The sequence below is a fragment of the Pecten maximus genome, chromosome 4 (genome assembly GCF_902652985.1).
Source record: "Pecten maximus chromosome 4, xPecMax1.1, whole genome shotgun sequence".
NCBI lineage: Eukaryota > Metazoa > Mollusca > Bivalvia > Pectinida > Pectinidae > Pecten > Pecten maximus.
The window spans coordinates 7,694,847-7,710,993 of NC_047018.1; the positions used below are offsets into that span (position 1 = coordinate 7,694,847).

At 36.3% G+C, this 16,147-nt stretch overlaps 2 protein-coding genes across 3 annotated transcripts; one reads left to right on the plus strand and one right to left on the minus strand.

Annotated features, from left to right (window-relative positions):
- Positions 1 to 539: 539 nt before the first annotated feature.
- Positions 540 to 8,385, minus strand: LOC117325113. Of its 2 annotated transcripts, none has more exons than XM_033881064.1 (6): positions 8,314 to 8,385; positions 5,642 to 6,090; positions 5,004 to 5,122; positions 3,802 to 3,893; positions 2,773 to 2,945; positions 540 to 1,440 (listed from the first exon to the last, which is right to left on the minus strand). In XM_033881064.1, exons 2-5 carry the CDS (start codon positions 6,010 to 6,012, stop codon positions 2,880 to 2,882), a joined length of 648 nt encoding a protein of 215 aa, XP_033736955.1. In that variant the 5' UTR covers positions 6,013 to 6,090; positions 8,314 to 8,385; the 3' UTR covers positions 540 to 1,440; positions 2,773 to 2,879. The 2 variants fall into 2 exon arrangements, with proteins under 2 accessions (XP_033736955.1, XP_033736956.1); XM_033881065.1 differs by lacking the exon at positions 8,314 to 8,385 and adding an exon at positions 7,962 to 8,049.
- A 4-nt stretch (positions 8,386 to 8,389) lies between these two features.
- LOC117325114 (intraflagellar transport protein 25 homolog) lies at positions 8,390 to 12,155 on the plus strand. The gene is made up of 4 exons (XM_033881066.1): positions 8,390 to 8,534; positions 10,083 to 10,189; positions 11,136 to 11,204; positions 11,512 to 12,155. The coding sequence occupies exons 1-4, from the start codon at positions 8,443 to 8,445 to the stop codon at positions 11,661 to 11,663; spliced, it is 420 nt and encodes a 139-aa protein (XP_033736957.1). The 5' UTR covers positions 8,390 to 8,442; the 3' UTR covers positions 11,664 to 12,155.
- Positions 12,156 to 16,147: the final 3,992 nt, after the last annotated feature.

Sequence of the window (16,147 nt, forward strand, 5' to 3'; positions counted from 1 at the left end):
AGGGGCATCTTTTCAGTAATTATCCACTCTGAATATTCTATGTAAGTGTCATTGTAGACTAATCTGGACTTACTGGCAGATAAGTGTAATAGTAGGCATCTGTCTGTCTGGTCTTTCTTATATAAAAATTACTCCTTGTTTTAATACCCTTGACCTTGAAGGTTTAGGCTATTCATTTGATCAAATTCAACCTCCTAGGACTATATACAAATATCATTGTAGAAGTTTGTTGACCTTGAAAGTTGACAAACACCTAATATCTTGGTCATATTTTGTACATTACATGTATATTGTATGGAATATTCATAATAATTGAAATTTGTCATTTTCACAATAAGATAAATAGGATATTTGCCGTCTATTGAATTTAATTACAGCAAATAGATTGTATGCAGTAAAATGTATTACAAAATTTAATTGATATTGTATAATATATTTGCCCAGCAAAGTAAGTCCATGGCTGGTTATCAAGCCCATATATATTCACGAAAATGACTAGCAAATGTTATTCCACTGAGTGTCTTACAGTAAGTCCCCACTACTTTGAGACAAGTTTATGTTTATGTGTTACATTAAAATCATGCCATTTTAACTGGTGATACATTATGATGCATTACTGTTGATATGGTTCCACATTGATTTTTTCCTCTTCAAATATCTCGCTGAATCCTTTGTACATGCTTTCATCAGTTCTTTTTCACCCTTTTTCAAAAAACTTCAGCTTTGCCTCCTTTTTATCAAGAATTTCTTCGCCATAGATTCTGTGTTTGATGGATCTTTGACTTTCATGATCTCCAGTTGTCAAAGGTTTTGATCCTAAATACCCCATCATCATATCTAGATCGTTTTTTGTCATTTCATTATTCACTGCTTTAGCTGAAGTGATTTGGTTGGGAAATTTTGTTTCTATATCATCACTGATACTCTCTTTACAAATATCTTTTGATAAATGTGGGTCGAATTTTGTGTCCATGCATTTGGATTTGTGACTATCATTTGACTTGGTCTCTCGCCTACAAATATTAATTTTTCTGCGTTTAGCTACTTGTAAACCTGTCTCTTCTGTAGTAATAACACGCTGGTCTCCAAGACTTTGGTCGGATGTAAATGTTGTAAGGTTTATAGATTTGATTGCATTCATTCCATATCCAATCATCATTTCTGAATCCTGAATCACCGACTCTCTACCTGAACCAGCCATTACATTGGTGCTATCATTACTATTTAATTCACTAATCGAATGTCCAGATGTAACAGGATGATGAAGTGTTTCGTGCCGATTGATCCTGTCTTTTGTTTGAAGAAAATCTGTAGATATGTTTATAGATATTGTACCTTCCACCTTAATTCTGGACAGTATTATATTGTAACCACTGACTGTCTTCTTAAAAGCACCTTTAGATTTTAAAGAGCTTGCATCATCTTTTCTCTTGCTTGAATCTAAAAGGAAAAAAAATAGCACAAAGTTAAAGCAACAATGAAAATACAATGAATTTAAATACAAATCAAAGAGAAATCTTGGCGCCCCACCATTGAATTATCTTTATTGAATTTATGCAAGACTAATTTTCTTTACTTTTCCCTTCTTCCTCTTGATCATTAAATAACAAGGGGATATTTTGAATGAGATCTAATAAAGAACTTTCTGTGAGGAAATAGCTCTAACAACTTTCAACTGATAGAATCCAAAATAGCTGCATATTGGCCATTGTTTGTTTTCCTGATCAGTCTTAAAATTGAGCATGCATAACTAGGGGCCTATGGAAACCTACATATGAAATCTGAGAAAGATTGTTCCATCAAGACTTTTTTGATAAATTACGATAACAAACTTCAATTGTAACAAGAGGAACTCACATTTCATGATTTCAGTATTTCAAAGGAAAATATTGATAACAAATTATAAGTGTTACAATCCAAGATGACTACCTGTACAACACTTTATTTTTCCAATCACTTTCAAAATTGAACATACACAGGCACAACTAGGGATCAATGTGTATTGGGTTTGAGAAAAATATTCCAGTATTTCTCAAGAAATGGCAATAATCAAATTTGACTCAAAATCCAAGATGCTTATCTATTAGCCATTTTGTATTCCTGGCCAGATTGAGAATGCAATGGGCACAACCTTGAGGGACACCTTGATATAAAGTTTGAGAATTGTTTTTCTAGTAAATCTTAAGTAGAAATAACAAACTTCATTTGTTACTAGAGACCAAGGGGAACCATATGCGACATACTGTACAAATTTGAAAAAGACCCTTAAGATTTTTGAGAAATAGCGAAATAACAAATCAACTGACCAAATTCAAACTGGCAGCCAACAGCTGTCAGACAATTTGTTTTCCAATCAGTTGCAAAGTTCAATATGCACAACTGGAGATCAAGGAAAACGACAAAATGACAAATTTCATGTGAAAAATTTAAAATGGTCAAGTCGGCCTTTTTTTCTGATCAATTTCAAAATTCACAATTACAGACCAAGAGGAACATACGTATAAAAATTCCAAGAATTTTTTGAGAAATTGCAATAACAAACTTCAAATGTCACAAGAATTACACGTAATTATATGCTTGCCTGTCCCAGTCAGTCCATTTTAAAGTAGAACTCGTTGAATAATTGCCAAAGAATATTGTCGGAAAACAATTAATACTACTTCCATTTTCACTAAAAAAACAACATGACATTCATGATATATGATCCACAATGCATATATGTTTGGAATTATATTCTGTATCATACTTGGAAACAGTTGTATTCAGACTTACAGAAGCGTTGTGTTGTGGATTTTTCGTTTTCTGTTAGAACCAGTGACTGTTCAGCTTGCACTGCCCAGTTATCCACAACCTTTTCAGCCCATCCTGTATTTATCACATCAGGAGTGGTACTGCTTCCCTCTCCTTATATCAAACTTCCACATCTTTAACAGAGCCTCACTTCTCTGGAATGAAACAGGATTTCAAATGTCAACACAAGCTCTCTGCACAAGATTCCCAATGAGCTTATATCATCAACTTTGTTATTATCTAAAAATATTCAAAAGTAAATATCCCCCTGCAACCTGGGATTTTAGTCAATTTAAGGAAATTTATTTGAACACCTCTAGTTAAATTCTTCTCTTTCTTTGGGTGAACCAACTATTTTTTCTGATAAAAGAAATTCCTTTACTTTTACACAAACAATGATGCTTCATAGTAGACTAGAACACTGACAGGTCAGCAAGAGCCCCCTTGTGTGGCTAAATATACGTATCTCCAATAATCATCAAGAAGTCATGCATATACACTATATTGCTGAGGTTGACATTTAATATCTAGACATTATAAATGTACAATGATGTGAATCTTGGTTTTCTTCCACCTCAGCTTAGATATGATTTATTTAAAACCTTAAATCTTCCCCACTAGCAGCCAGTGTCAATGTCAGACATCCAATTTGAACCTACATGACCTTCAACTTTGACCCACTGACCTTGGTTTTTGATTAGTTGAATCCTTGTTTAAATCTGACCAACTCTAGATCTGGCTCATCATGTCATAACAAAATGTTCATCAGTGAAAATATACAAAATTTGACCTTGACCTTGACCTTTAGGCCTAATGACCTTGATTTTTTACCATAGTATGTATTTATGTGAACTTAATGTCCTGACCTTATTTCATGTAAATTGATCAATTTATCAGCAGGGAATTAATTTAATTTGTAGATGGTGGCCAGAAAACTGGCCAACCAGACTGACAAACAGAGCGATCGCTGTAGGGCACCTGTATCTCCAATATGGGGCCCTAAATATGTACCTTTATAGACGTTCCTGTTATATTGATCTCACTCAGGTCCAGGAAAGCACACAAGTACTTAAGAACACCAGTTCCAGTGATTTCTTGATTATCTGTAGAGAACGAACTACATGTAACATTAACAAGTCAAAGAGTAATTATTCCTACAGCAGTGTCTAAATGTGGCATTGCTTGGCTATAACAAACTGTACATTTGGAAATTCGCAGGAGGGGGAAAGTTACGAGAGGAGGAAATCTGCACTAAATACAGGGAGGCCATTCGGCTTAGAAAATTCTCCCACACATATTATTTTGTGGTGTATGTGGCATTTCTGGAATGGACACAAAAGAAACAAAAGGCCTCTGGGCCTTAACAGTCATCTGACTTAAACAGGCCCTAGTAGTAGTATACAATTGCTACTTTGTAGTATATGCACAGTCAGTAGCAGTATAGTGGTAGACAATAATTGAGATTGTTCAATTCTGTAGGTTGTCCATGGCACCATCTTTGATTAATGAGCAACCTTAAAATAAATTTGTCGGCCTCCCTTCCTTAACATCCCCACCAATTTCCAGCTTGATGACACTGGTGAAACTGTACAAAAAGTTTATAATGTTTGTTTTGAATAATGCGTCCATCAGATTTAAGACCAACTCAAAAAAATTGCAACACTTTGGGTCAGATGATCTAAAAAGGTACATTAATTGCAGACATAACCCCTAATGGCCCTATGCTGAAATGTCCCAAGAAGGTATCACTGACCTTCACTGGGGGTCAAACTCATGATCAGGACTAAACTAAAACTCTTAAAAATGAGCAAACAAGAAATTCACACTAGTGGAGTAAGTAAGAATTAAGCAGCTAGTATTTACAGAAGTAATACTCTCCCTCCAGGAAACAAGCCTTTTTCTGGTCAGAGAAGTTTTTTTTATCTATAACTTCTGTCTCTACATGTACATGGGCATCATTGTTACAGAAGTCATTTTTTTCCAATGCCTACACTGCTAGAAATGTGAAACTACTTGCCGACATGACTATTACTCTAAAGAATGTCTGAGCTAATTATAAACAGCCAAGTAGGTAGGACACGGCTGGTATTTACTGGACTTACACAAAAACGAATTGTATATACATGTAGATCTAAAGTACCTACCAGTAAAACAACCTACAACACACAGGTGAAAACTCATCAGGTGTGTCTCCTGACACGAACTGACATTACCTGATAAGTTAAGAAGTGCTAGCTTCTCTGGGCCAACCCCCATCACTCTGTAAGGCGTAGTCAGTCTCACTAATCCTTTGTCGGTCAGCTTGTTCTGTTTGAGTGACAAATGCTTCAACCTGAAACACATTACAAAGACTTTCACAAAGTTCATGATACCATTTATTAGTTGTATTTCAATATTCATTAAATCATTTCATTTTCAGGTATCAATTTGATAAAAACTTTTACCAGGGTTACAATATACTTAAGAGAATTTTAGTACTCTTTGCTGCAATTACTTAAACATTGAGGTAGTTCACTTGATCATTGGGAGTTTGTTATTTCAAGTCTATTTTACCAATGTTCGACCAATCACAATTGAGATTTAAATTCTGAAATTGCTAAATATCAAGGGTCAGTTGAAATCCCTGTGATTTTTTAGCTTCTATATAGTGATTAGAATGGATTCCCCTTTTATGATAAACATCCTCATTGTTCCATTAATATTTTGGAGGAAAATCACCTATGAAGTATCATATATCACAGAAAGAGGATAACTTATTTGGAATCATCAACATACAGGCATGATTTAGTTACTTTGGATCAGACTTTAATATATATATAAAATGATGGACTACAGCTAGCATTCAACTTACTTTGTGAGATGCTGGCCAATGTGTGGTAACAGATCATCAGCATCTTCTAGTCCACACCGAGCCAGCTCCAACTCAGTCAGGTCCAGGAATATCTGCAGGTGGCATTTATACAGTTGGAGACTTGACCATCTCCTAGTCAATGATAGCTTTGCCAGGACAACTTCTCCATATGCTTCTGTGAACAGTACTAATCTCCTCAGACAATCATGGTACTCATCGTCATGGTAATTAAATTTACCACTGGATTCTGCTTCTCTAAAGATAAGTTCTCCAACAATTTCTGGAAAACCAACTAACGATTCCACTAGTTCAAGGTGCTGAGAAACAAACTTTATAGCAAGTTTCAGCAGAGAGTTTGGTGTGGTAACCATGGTTATTTAAAGCAATGTAAAATCTCAACTTCTCATGAAATCCATCATGGTGCATTGGTGGATAACTGGAATGCTCCTCTGAAAAAGGAAAGCTGAGGGTATGATTGGTGTAACATATTTATCATACTTTCACATGTTAATTTTGATGGTTATCTCTCCCTTATGGTATACATAAAAAGAGGCCCAGAGATCAGTCTGCATCCTCCAAATGGATATTTCAGTAATTTTTACAAAACTTCTCCTATTTTTTTATCTGCCTGTGTCTGTCAATGCCATTTACCATGCACAGTCAATAATTTCCTTTACCTAATATTTGACTTTCTGGTTCAAAAGAAGTTCCAAAGCAAATGAAGTTGAAAAGCACTCCTCAACATTGATAAAAATTTTGACTTCCTTATTAGACCCCATCCCTCTGCCTCTGGGATTTTTTTTTTTTTTTTTCATTTACTAATTGCCCCTATTCATTTATGTTGGAAAAGTTGAAAATTTCACCATTACATGATGTTCAAAGGGCCAGTGAGTTGAAAATGAAAACAATAACAGCTCAGAGATCATGCATCAGATGCAGAATGATGCATATTGGCACCCCACCATTCAAAATGGCTTTAAATATGACACCACAACTATAGATATAACAACAATAAATCCTACTAATTTCATAGAAACAGAGAACTGAGGAAAGAGATTCCAAATTATATTTAAAAAATTAGCCAAATGCATTAACTCTAATCAAAATTCTATATAAACAAGAAGAGTAGCCTACATTTCATGCTTATGAATTAAAGCCAGCCAAGTTTCAAACAGTTGAAACCTGAAAAAAGTAGTCTTCAGACAAGATTTAAATAAAAACAAAGGGCAATAACTCTTTCAATATTTACAGAATCCAAAACTTGGGAAACTAAACTGAATATGATGAAAATAGTGTCTACCAAGTTTGAGATCATTTAAAAACTGAGCAAAGAGATCTCTTGACAAGAAATTCTCCCTTGCTTTGTCAGTAGGAAACAGATTTTTAAAAGGTATACATATATTACCACAGTTACATGCATTCCATTATTATCCATAGAAATCATATCCATAGTTAAAACAGTATATAACTGGCTCAGGCTCAGTGTTTTGCTTGCTGTCAAACCAAATCTGAGGTTTAACTGTGTCCATGTTGCTAATGTAAAAAATAGGAGTATAATAGACTATAACAGGTGACCAGCTCACTCACTAAGCATCACGAGACATTTAAGCTACACAGTACAGGCATTCACCAACTTTTTAACTATGGATACTATGGATAACTATGGATTCCTATTATGTAACCGGCTTTTTAAAAATTATGTAAAGATGTTTCCAATCAGAAATAGAGGAAATTCTCTGAAAATATACCTAGAACAGTTTTCACTTATGAAGAGGAAAAATAGTTTTTTTACTACGTACTGTAAATGTGTAGAATAACTTACCAGAAAATGTAGTATGTGCTAATAGTTTTAGTTGTTTCAAAAATGAACTGGATAATCACTGGAAAAAAAGTTGATTTATTTTACGATTTGAAGGCTAGTTTATGAACTGTTAGTTGTTGTTACATTCAAAACCTATTATTATAACAAATATCATGTACTGAGTCTGATGTAGAGGAAACAGAATCCTGTACCAGAAATTTTTCATTTAGATCCATTTTTCTCATGCCAAATCCGCAGGGCAAATCCATTCATCTGATGGTGCAAGGGAAGTAACTCTTACTTAGTTAACACACGGTTTACAAAATTACACATTTATTGTCACCGAAACAATTTTTGTCCAGCAAGGTTCACATTTGACATGCAATTTCGTTCAATGGGACTGCAAATCAGGAAAACACATCATATTAACTATTTCTTTGTCAGCAAAACAAATTCGGTTCTTTAATTTGAACCTACAAACAATACTGTCAGTACACACAATATAATTGAAAGGCCTACTATTGTCTTTCTTCAATTAAACCTTCCATATAAAGCACAGCGGTAATCACGGGTGCATGCATCCATCATAGGTGCTTAGCACGTTTATAAGTCGAAGACTGACTACAGACTAATGCAATGTATACTGTATAAAGCTTAGAGTAGGGTTCTAGTATATATTAGTCTGTAGTCGGTCTTCGACTTATAAACGTGCTAAGCACCTTTGCTCTGTCATACCAGAGACCTATATATAGGTCTCTGGTCATACCATATTTCTTTACATTCACAAAGGAATGAACAAGCCCCTGTAAAATCATAATATATTTTTTTAAATTAACTTTTCGTATGCAAGCGCCTCGCGCTGTCTTCTTACCTAAAGCTCTTCGAAGTTTCGCGCACTTGCCGACAGGTGTAATCTAATTTTCGACTCTACCGGAAATGTTTGTTTGCACATGCGCACCCTTAAATATTTTTGACAGCTGAAAGAAAAGAAACAAGCGAAATGTTTGATGTTGCTTTGAGAAGTGCTGGTGCTGGCGTGGTATTGGCGACATCTAGCGATGATAATTACCCACCGGAGAATATGATAGACGGGTAAATATTGAATATATTTAGGCGCTAATACCGAGTAAATTCCTGTAAATGAACTGAACCAGTATAAGGGGGGGGGGGGTTACATTTGACATATTGACACACGTGCAGTGTCAGTTTTATGGAGCTGCTTCACTGTACTTGTGCGAGTAAGATTTTTGAGAAATAACCAAACGGTTTAAAATCAATGATGAGCCACTCCACAAATGTTTTGATGGGTATATTTGTAAAAGAATACGGCTTAGTTTTGACATATTGACTGACACACGTGCAGTGTCAGTTTTATGGAGCTGCTTCACTGTACTTGTGCGAGTAAGATTTTTGAGAAATAACCAAACGGTTTAAAATCAATGATGAGCCACTCCACAAATGTTTTGATGGGTATATTTGTAAAAGAATACGGCTTAGTTTTGACATATTGACTGACACACGTGCAGTGTCAGTTTTATGGAGCTGCTTCACTGTACTTGTGCGAGTAAGATTTTTGAGAAATAACCAAACGGTTTAAAATCAATGATGAGCCACTCCACAAATGTTTTGATGGGTATATTTGTAAAGGAATACGGCTTAGTTACAGAAACATTAAAAACAAAATATTCAATATTGAAAATTAAAATGACCTAGTTTTTATTCAGAATTCAGAGAGCTTATCTAGATTTTTTTTGTAAAACAGTTACAATAATATCATTGTATTAACTTTAAGGTGTTTATCTATGTGGTGCCAGATCTAGACTACTTCATGAGATCAGCTAGCTAAAGGTCTCTAGCTATTTTTTGGTTCTGATGCCTACGCCTGACGTTTAGCAGCCAAACCCTATTTGACACTGATTTCAGGACGGAAAGATTGAGCCAATGATATCAGTATTTATAAGTCTAAACTTGTTGACAATGGTACTGGTGTACTTGCAGTTTAGGTATTATTTATCCCATTTACAGTAAACAGTACTAGTCCAATCACTAATTCACACCAAATTAATAATACTTTGACGCAAAAAACTTTGCTACATATTCATCATTCCACCGCTCACGTAACATATTTCAAACTTGGCGGCATTATATTGATGATTGGTTGTAAAAAATACGGAATGTGTGTACAAAGCGAAACAAATACAATTAAAGCAAATAGCTTTTCATGTGTTCTTGCTTTATATATTTTTGTATTTAACGGACCGCCATTTTCAAGTTGTGACCGGAATGAGGCATAGATATGTAAATAATCGTGATTGTGTGTCTTTGAGTGCTATTTTTGTGGATTTAATGATGGATTCATGAAAAAAGAAGTAATAGCATGACACCATTAAACACTTAAACATAAATTAGCTGTTTGACATGATCAAAATCCTGATTTTGAAAATTTACTATACTGATCAACACCAGTCATTTATTTGCTTGAATATAATAATTATATACTCTTTTATTTAGCATTCTGTTATTATATTTGATGATATTAAATATTTTGTGATTACAGTATTATCAAAGTTAATGCTGGCGTGATATGGAAAGTACAACGTCAAGTGTCATTCAACAGATACATGTGCTTTATTTTTCCAGTGACACCCAAACATTTTGGTCGTCGACTGGAATGTTTCCTCAGGAATTCATTATAACTTTCACATCAGTAGTCAACATTGCAAGGATTGAATTATGTTGTTCAAATGGTAAGTGTCTTTGGTTTCAAATTCAAAGCTTCAATCACGCTGTAGTGTAAGGGAATGGCACACTTATGAGGGCTGATTGATAAGTTGTGAGCCTCATATTGAAGGATTTGAATTTTGCCAGACATATTGTATTATTTTTCAACATAATCCCCTTCGCAGTATCTATACACTTTTGCCAGCAGTGTTTAAGGGCCTCAATGCCACTTTTATAGAACTCCTTTTCCTAGCTGTTCAGAAAGTTATCCATTGCATGTTAGGGTTAACGTTAGGGTGCCTGAAATAACTGTTTTCAGTTTTGAAAATAGATGGAAGTCTAATGGAGCGAGATCAGATGAATAAGGTGGATGCTCAATCAATTTATCACCACAATCGTGAATGGCTGCCATGGCAATAGCAGACTCTTTCACCCTAACCAATTTTGTCCATTTTTTCAAAAGCAACTTGCATTTGTCTTGTTTACTTGAGAGTGCTACCTTGTCGATATAAACAAACCAAACCAGTCCTTGGATACAAGGCCCTATATAGTCAGAGAATAGTGTAGGACTTAAAAAGAACATCCTTGAGTACCTCCTTCAATACGAGTCTCACATCTTATCAATCGGCCCTCGTAGTAGGCTATAATTTTGTAAGCATTAAATTTAGTACTAGACTGAGTGCAAAAGACAATTTATTTGTAAAAAAAAATTAAGATAGAAACTGAGAGTTCATTTATATATTCTTAATGATAGAATGTCAAACTACTGTTGTTCATTATTAAGAATGTCAAATTTAAAGCTTTGAACACGAGTATTCTTTACAGAGCTGCAGTGAATACATGAAGAAATTACATTCCTGTTGTATAAATATATATTTATATCCATTATTCATGGTACAGCATCACCCAATGTAATATTAGAATAGATAGAACTTAGGAATGACAAAACTAATTGGCAAATTTCTTTTTCAGTGAAAAATGTTATTTTTGAAAAATGTAAAGACCCTGATCCATTGAAGTTTGAGAAGATAACAGAAAGAGGTAAAATTCCCACTTTTTTTCCTGTTCATTAAGTAAATACAGATATTTCTGAATATGATTTTTATTTTCAAATTTATATTGATCTGTATTTTATGTTAAAATGTCAGTCTATAATTAGCATTGGTTAAGCAGGGCCATTCATCATCATGTAGTGCGACTTTACAGAGTTCATGCTGTATTTTCAAATTACTCCATCAATCATATCTCACAAGTTTGAACACTGCTGTCCTCCCTCCAGTTAAACTTTGATAATCTAGGCCAAATCTTTTGTATTACACAGGTACTGATACTTGTTCACATTTTTCAGAGCTGACACATGGTGACGGCCAGCTACAAAATGAAGATATATCGGTGAACGGGGCAGAAGCTCAACACCTACGTGTCATTATAGAATCAGCCTATGACCATTTTATATCCATACACAGGATCAATGTTCATGGGAATGCTGTTCGTGGATAAATCAACAGTATAATGTGTAGTTATTGTAAATCATGTTAACTTATTACTGTTTCCTGTTGGGGAGGATGAGTGTAAAAGATCTGAACAAGTTTGTTTTAAACAACTCAGAATTGCAGGATAAATCTTCTATGTTTGAGGGATGATTTTGAACAATTTTGAGTTGTATGAATAGATCAAGTTTTTTTTTACCAGATGAGTAGATGTTAAATGATATCTTAAGGATTCAAGTGACTGAATCGTTGATCTGTTGTTGGTGTTTAGATGAAGATCTTCCTGGTAAAGACAATGATAAACTTATCCATTGCTGACTGCTGATAATCCGTCCATTTCTTTTTATGTTTCTATTAGTCTGAGGAGTCGTTTAACATGAATTCTCAAGCACCTTCATGTATATGACTTGTTTCAACATTCCATCAAATATATCTGAAATAACAAAACATATCATTGTAAAAACAGATTTTCAAAAAAAATTCAATAAATGAATTCCATGTCTCTGTGATTTATTGTTTTACAAGGATGTAATATCACATGATCTAGTTCTAGAGTGGTCCACAACTTGTGTATTAACTAAGTGTCTAGTTAACCACTATCTCTTTTTGTTAAGAATTTACATTAAGAAGTCTTTAAAGCTCTTTTTATGAATATGGACTTTGGTTGACAGCTTTATAGCATGAGTTTCCTCTGGCCTACCAGACATGTTGAGACTCGGCCTAACGGCTTTTATCACTAAACACGTGTACCACTTGATACATTTCTACACAAGAGTTATCTCTCTTTGATAATTCATTTCATTCCACATGACCCAGAGAGTACATCTAAAACCACAGGTTAGTGCTAACAGGGGCGTAGCGTCCATAAGAAAAAAAGCCTGGGTTTACTCATAAAAATTCCTACTGTGTGTGTTGGGCGAAAATTTCAAGTAACCATCGAATTCAATATGAGTAATGATCATAACATCCAATTCTTGTATCAAATAACCAAATTAGTAACTACCCTAAAAACTCGTGTAATTTGCGCAGGTCCTTTTTGGGGCTGATAATGCTGAAAAAAAACTTCTATCCGTATATTTTGCGCATGAAAAATTTTGACCAAAACAATGTCCAGGAGGTCCCGAAAACAATGTATGAAAATGACACTAATACAGATTAGTACAAAACTTTGTTTGAAATCATTCTAATATATACTTGATGATTATATTAATATGATTATTTTGTATTTGTAATGAGGAAATAGCTAAATTGCGTCTTGTTTATTTTCTTTAAAACGACTGTAAGAAGAAAAGCTAACTTACGTACGGTAACCACCGTGCACACGGCTACCATGTACAATGTACCTTAATTGATGTAAGCCTAGTAATTCTGGAATGTCAAACACATTATACTTTGTCTATGACTAGTCAATCAATTCTATGTTTCCGATTTCGTAAAGTTGACAAGTGTATTTATTCAAAATGAAGACAAACAAGAAATATCTTTAAAAAAGATAAACGGCATAGTTTTAATGCTGGTGGTTATAATGTAAAACTGCTACCTGCTGGTGAAATAAATTAACGATCTATTCCGTTTTGAACAGCATGGATAACAAAATTATATCAGTTTGAATCATTTTTGGTGATTGGTGATAATAAGACTACATTTGAATCAGGAATATAATTTTATTAATGTGTCATTTGAAAAGATTCATCCACTTATTCAGATTGCATTCAATCTTAACTTTGTTTCGTTTTTAACTGCATGTCTGCAACACCACGGTTAAACGCAAATTACTTTGACATCGAATTGTCAAAAAAAAGAATTGATTGTCTAAAGTCTAGATCTGTCTTCTTAAGAATAAAAAGTTTTAAAATAACTGTCTCTGAAAACAATTGCATACCAATTACAAAATCCATAAAGCAATTTTCTGCTCCCAAACCCCTCGCCTAGGCTTACACATTCTCATTGGTCTAGCTACGTCCTAGCTAAGACAAACACCTCTACCTGGTATACTCTCAAAACTGCCTAGCATTTACATCCGACGTATGTCGGATGTTTTGGTAATATATATCCTCCTCTCGACATCCGATGTCGGTGGATGGAGATTGCAAGGATGACGTCCTTTAGACGTTTGGGGGTCATCACCTATCGACACATGAGGTAAAAGTAACATGGATATATAGGACGATGCTTCAAGTCTGTACAAAGAATAGGAGAGAAAAACGACTGGTCCCAAGGTGTTCTGTATCCCTGAAGCAGAAGACAATAAAGAACCTCCACGATTCTGGCCTTTATGACCCATTGATGTGTATTATATATGTCAATCATCAATGCTGCAAGGCATTCGTCCACTTTCGCTGTCTGTACCCATGGAACATGTCACGGCAAAATCGAAGACAGACGACCAGCTGTTTGGCGTCGGGGAGAATGAACTCAACCTACAGGTGCCTGGGTTCTGGAAACGATACATACATGTAGTTTTGTGTAAAAAAAATCATATAACATTGTATCTCGGCCAGACGTCCAGATCACCATCTTATTTTTAAAATGGGTCGTCGTCCTCTATCTCGTTCATCTCCTCAAAAAACACCAGACTGCCAGATTCGTAACCGCAGAAATGCTCAATATGTTTTGGTGACATGCTGGACCAATAGTTCAGCCTAGCAGGCCGGCGTTCTGATTCCCGGGAAGATTGAAGGTTAACAGATAGGTATTCTCGGACTTAAAGCCATCCAATCGACTATCTGCACACGCTCATGTGAAACTTCTGTCCGCAACCTTTCCCTCGCACTATTTACAACCCGAGTTCTATCCCCCCTGAATTTCCGCACTATATCCAACCCAACTTCTATCCTCCATGACTTACCGCACTATCTCCGACCCGAGTTCTATCCTTCCTGACTTACCGCACTATCTCCAACCTAAGTTCTATCCTTCCTGACTTACCGCACTATCTCCAACCTGAGTTCTATCCTTCCTGACTTACCGCACTATCTCCAACCTGAGTTCTATCCTTCCTGACTTACCGCACTATCTCCAACCTGAGTTATATCCTCTCTGACTTACCGCACTATCTCCAACCTGAGTTCTATCCCTCATGACTTACCGCACTATCTCCAATCTGAGTTCTATCCTCCCTGACTTACCGCACTATCTCCAACCTGAGTTCTATCCTCCCTGACTTACCGCACTATCTCCAACCTGAGTTCTATCCTTCCCGACTTACCGCACTATCTCCAACCTGAGTTCTATCCTTCCCGACTTACCGCACTATCTCCAACCTGAGTTCTATCCTCCCTGACTTACCGCACTATCTCCAACCCGAGTTCTATCCTCCCTGACTTACCGCACTATCTCCAACCTGAGTTCTATCCTCCCTGACTTACCGCACTATCTCCAACCCGACTTCTATCCTCCCTGACTTACCGCACTATCTCCAACCCGAGTTCTATCCTCCATGACTTACCGCACTATCTCCAACCTGAGTTCTATCCTTCCTGACTTACCGCACTATCTCCAATCTGAGTTCTATCCTTCCTGACTTACCGCACTATCTCCAACCCGAGTTCTATCCCCCTGACTTACCGCACTATCTCCAACCTGAGTTCTATCCTCCCTGACTTACCGCACTATCTCCAATCTGAGTTCTATCCTTCATGACTTACCGCACTATCTCCAACCTGAGTTCTATCCTCCCTGACTTACCGCACTATCTCCAACCTGAGTTCTATCCTCCCTGACTTACCGCACTATCTCCAATCTGAGTTCTATCCTTCATGACTTACCGCACTATCTCCAACCTGAGTTCTATCCTCCCTGACTTACCGCACTATCTCCAATCTGAGTTCTATCCTTCATGACTTACCGCACTATCTCCAACCTGAGTTCTATCCTCCCTGACTTACCGCACTATCTCCAACCTGAGTTCTATCCTCCCTGACTTACCGCACTATCTCCAACCCGAGTTCTATCCCTCATGACTTACCGCGGTATCTCCAACCCGACTTCTATCCTCCCTGACTTACCGCACTATCTCCAACCCGAGTTCTATCCTCCATGACTTACCGCACTATCTCCAACCTGATTTCTATCCTCCCTGGCTTACCGCACTACCTCCAACCTGAGTTCTATCCTCCCTAACTTACCGCACTATCTCCAACCCGACTTCTATCTCCATGACTTACCGCACTATCTCCAACCTGAGTTCTATCCTCCCTGACTTACCGCACTATCTCCAACCTGAGTTCTATCCCTGATGACTTACCGCACTATCTCCAATCTGAGTTCTATCCTCCCTGACTTACCGCACTATTTCCAACCCGACTTCTATATTCCCTGACTTACCGCACTATTTCCAACCCGATTTCTATCTTCCCTGACTTACCGCACTATCTCCAACCTGAGTTCTATCCTCCCTGGCTTACCGCACTATTTCCAACCCGACTTCTATCTTCCCTGACTTACCGCACTATCTCCAACCCGAGTTCTATCCTCCCTGACTTACCGCACTAT